Source organism: Hevea brasiliensis, chromosome 8 (assembly GCF_030052815.1).
Source record: "Hevea brasiliensis isolate MT/VB/25A 57/8 chromosome 8, ASM3005281v1, whole genome shotgun sequence".
NCBI lineage: Eukaryota > Viridiplantae > Streptophyta > Magnoliopsida > Malpighiales > Euphorbiaceae > Hevea > Hevea brasiliensis.
The window spans coordinates 9,298,917-9,302,552 of NC_079500.1; the positions used below are offsets into that span (position 1 = coordinate 9,298,917).

The 3,636-nt window shown below is 30.8% G+C and overlaps 1 protein-coding gene across 1 annotated transcript; it reads right to left on the bottom strand.

The window, feature by feature from the left end:
• Positions 1 to 260: 260 nt before the first annotated feature.
• On the bottom strand, positions 261 to 1,134 carry LOC131182277 (uncharacterized). Its single transcript, XM_058151216.1, has 2 exons — positions 987 to 1,134; positions 261 to 906 (listed from the first exon to the last, which is right to left on the bottom strand). The coding sequence occupies exons 1-2, from the start codon at positions 1,082 to 1,084 to the stop codon at positions 525 to 527; spliced, it is 480 nt and encodes a 159-aa protein (XP_058007199.1). The 5' UTR covers positions 1,085 to 1,134; the 3' UTR covers positions 261 to 524.
• Positions 1,135 to 3,636: the final 2,502 nt, after the last annotated feature.

A 3,636-nucleotide genomic window follows, 5' to 3' on the forward strand; every position in this document is an offset into this window, starting at 1 on the left:
AGCAACTTTTACAGTTTTCCACATATCTCCAAGTTAATCAATTGCTACATTTTTGAATTGTAGTGACTGTTCTCTTTCAAGCATGCACAAGTTTTATTCTGCTGTGGTGAATGCTGAAAGGACAATTCGTTACAAAAAAACGAAGTAGGATCTGAACAGAAATGGGCATTACTTCAGAACCTACTTGCTTTCCAAATGTGCAGTATGTAACTTTACTTTGCCTCTGGAAATGCCAAGCTTGGAATTACTTGCAAATGATGTCTTTTAACTGAACAATAACTATTATCCCGAAAACCGTTGTTCAAAAATTAATCAGCAAAATGTTAAATTTCACATTGTACTTATTAGCAATTATAAGCTGTATATTTTTTTATTGATGCATAATTGTTTATCAGCCACTTATATATATTTTAACTAAATATGTACTGTCTAGAATTTTAAATACTTTTAGGTTCAAATTAACTTATAACAACGTAGCTAAGCCAAACGCCCTCTTACACGGTTCCTTCCTCCCCACTGCATATTCAACCATGGCTACCAGAAGGACTGACACTAGGAGCCGGATCAATATGAGGATCAGGTTCAAAAACTTTTTGAGATGTGTGTAGTTTGGCGAGTCTTGGCATTCGATTATATCTTAAATTGGCATCAACAGCTTGCTCGGAACCAGGTAGCAGATTTTCATATTTGGAGTACTTTACCAACATATTCATATGGTTTCTCTTGACATCTTCACAAGCGAAGTAGCTACTCCTCTTAGGATGTGCTTTTGTAATAAGTTGACAAGCAGTTTTCTCTTTCCTTCCCTTTCCCCAAGCGAATCTTTCAACTTCAACTCCAAGAGTACATGATGAGATTGATCCAGCAACAATTAAGATAAAGAATAACAGCTTCTTCATCATCAAACTGCACGAGTGGACACAACAATAATTAGCTACGTATAAATAAAAAATACATATGGTGTTGAGAAAGAAAAGAAGAATTACCTCCCCATGAGCAATTTTAGATGGATGTCTCTGAATGCTTGCCTTGGTGTGGCTCTCGAGTGTATATATATAGTTAAAAGACTTGCATACATATGCATAATTCTTGCGCAAATATCACTTTGGGGAAAAGCTTATTGGTCCAGGTGAAGAAAGCAACGTAACTTATTGGTCCAGGTGGAGAAAGCAACGTACCCACTATGTTCATATTACTGTAAATGAAAATGGTGCAGAGACTTTCTAAGCATTGATGAGAGAGTTTCCTGGTAATGAATAAAAGTCATTTAGTATTTGAAAGTTGAAAGTCAATAGTATTTTATTTTTCTTATCTAGACTTTTTTCTTTTTAAGAAAATTTGACAACTCATTCATAAGAACCATAATTTAAGTAAAATATAATTTTCTCATAACAGCAAAAATATATAAATATATATAATTAAAAATTATTTTTGTTCAGAAATGATCTGAATGGTTCTTTTTCATTTCAATCTATAAAAAAAATTTTTATGCAATATTACTCTTTCAAAACTTATTATCTGTGGCTTGCACTTGAAGATTAAAGTTTTCGACTAAAGAATAGATTCAAAAGAGAAAGAGAAGAGAAATAAAAAAAAAAAGAAAAAAAATGAAAAAGAGAAAGAGTTTCTTGAGAGAAGGAAGAGCCTCTTATCTAAGACTCTTATCCACATGGGGAATCAACTTTAAATAAAAAATTTTCCCATTAATTTAAGTGGATATGATCTAAATTCATAATAAATTCTACTAAAATGAGTGGTCGTTACACTTACCCATTATTATTAAGTTAAATGTCTACAACAAACTCCAATAGTCAAAAAATTCAGAGAGAATAGCAGATTTAAAAGTCTCAAAACTTATATATATATATATATATATATATAGTGGTCGTTACACTTACCCATTATTATTAAGTTAAATGTCTACAACAAGTGGTTTGGTCATGTGAAGTGTAAACATACGGAGGCTCCAGTTAGACAAGTAGAGCACATTAGGTTAGAGGATAGAAAGAAAAAAAGGGGTAGACCTAAATTGACTTAGAGGAGAGTAGTACAACATGACCTAGAAGCATTACACATTTTTGAGGATTTAACCCAAAATCGTTCAGAGTGGAGAAAGCGAATCCATATAGTCAATCCCAAATTTTTTGGATAAAGGCTTAGTTGAGTTGAGTCTACAACAAACCCCAATAGTCAAAAAATTCAGAGAGAATAGCAGATTTGGAAAAGTCTCAAAAAAAAAATAATATATATATATATATATATATATATATATATATATATATATTAATGCTATCTTAAAGACTTCCCAAAATTGCTATACTATTAGATACGTGATCTTTTTGTTATAATTTATTTCATATTAAAAAATTTGTTTATTTAGAAAATTTTTGAGAAATTTATTTATTTTTTTTAAATAATGAGACAATTATGAATTACCCTTCCAAAACTGAAACGACTACTTGCAATGGTATTTGTGGGATTAAATAAAGCATACATCCCACATCCCATTCAAGTCAATGGATGGCATGCAGTGCCATTAGGGCTAAGCAGAATTCGGTTCAAACCGAAAAATCGAATCGAACCGAGTCAATTCGGTTCAATCGGTTCGGTTTTAAAATTAAATCGGTTCGGTTCGGTTTTAATTTATAAAAATTTCGGGTATTTCGGTTTGGTTCGGTTTTGAAAATAAAAAAATCGGTTAAACCGAACCGAATAGTGATTTATATAGTCAAATCGAACCGAATCGATTTTTGAATTAATTTATTTTTATGTAAAATTTATGAATTATATTTAATTTTATATATATTAATTGTTTAATTTCATTGATTAATGGTTATTAGGTTCAAACCAAAGTTAAAATTAGACCAAATAACATGAAAATCAAGTCTAAATTAAAAAATCAATCAAAAATCAAACCGATCGGTTTAAACCGAACCGAACCGAAATAAAGCGGTTCGGTTCGATTCTGTTTTTCACCAATTTCGATTCGGTTTCTAAAATTGATGGTTCGGTTTTTATAATTTAATTCGATTCGATTTGGTTCGGTTCGGTTCGGTTTGAACCGATTGCTCACCCCTAAGTGCCATCACTTTCTCCGAAAATGCAAATATGCTTTCATCCCGCTCAACACCAACTTCCATCCAAGTTCATAGGCAACTGAAATCAAAATTAAATCTTTGATTCTTTGACTTTTAGAAACTAGATTTAAAATCAAACTTCAATTTTGATTCCAATTTAGTTCTACGCAGTTTTGATACAGTGCTAATTCTAGTTTTGGTTCAAATTTCATTTCAATCTAAATTTTTTACATCTTAAATTACAATATTTTTATATTTATTTTAAAATAGAAAATAGAATCTTAAATTTTAATGTGAAAATAACAATAAAAATAATAACATTAATATTAAAATAAATAATATTAATATAAAAAATTAATGCTATTCTTCTTTCTGTTAAAAACAAGGATCGAATCAATAAGAAAGAAGAACATCGGATGAATTAGATGACCACTGCTCCCATGCATAAATATCACTTTGGGGAAAGACTTGTTGGTCCAAGTGGAGAGAGCAAAGTACCCACTATATTCATATTACTGCAAATGAAAATGGTGCAGAGACTTTCCAAGCGTTGATGAGG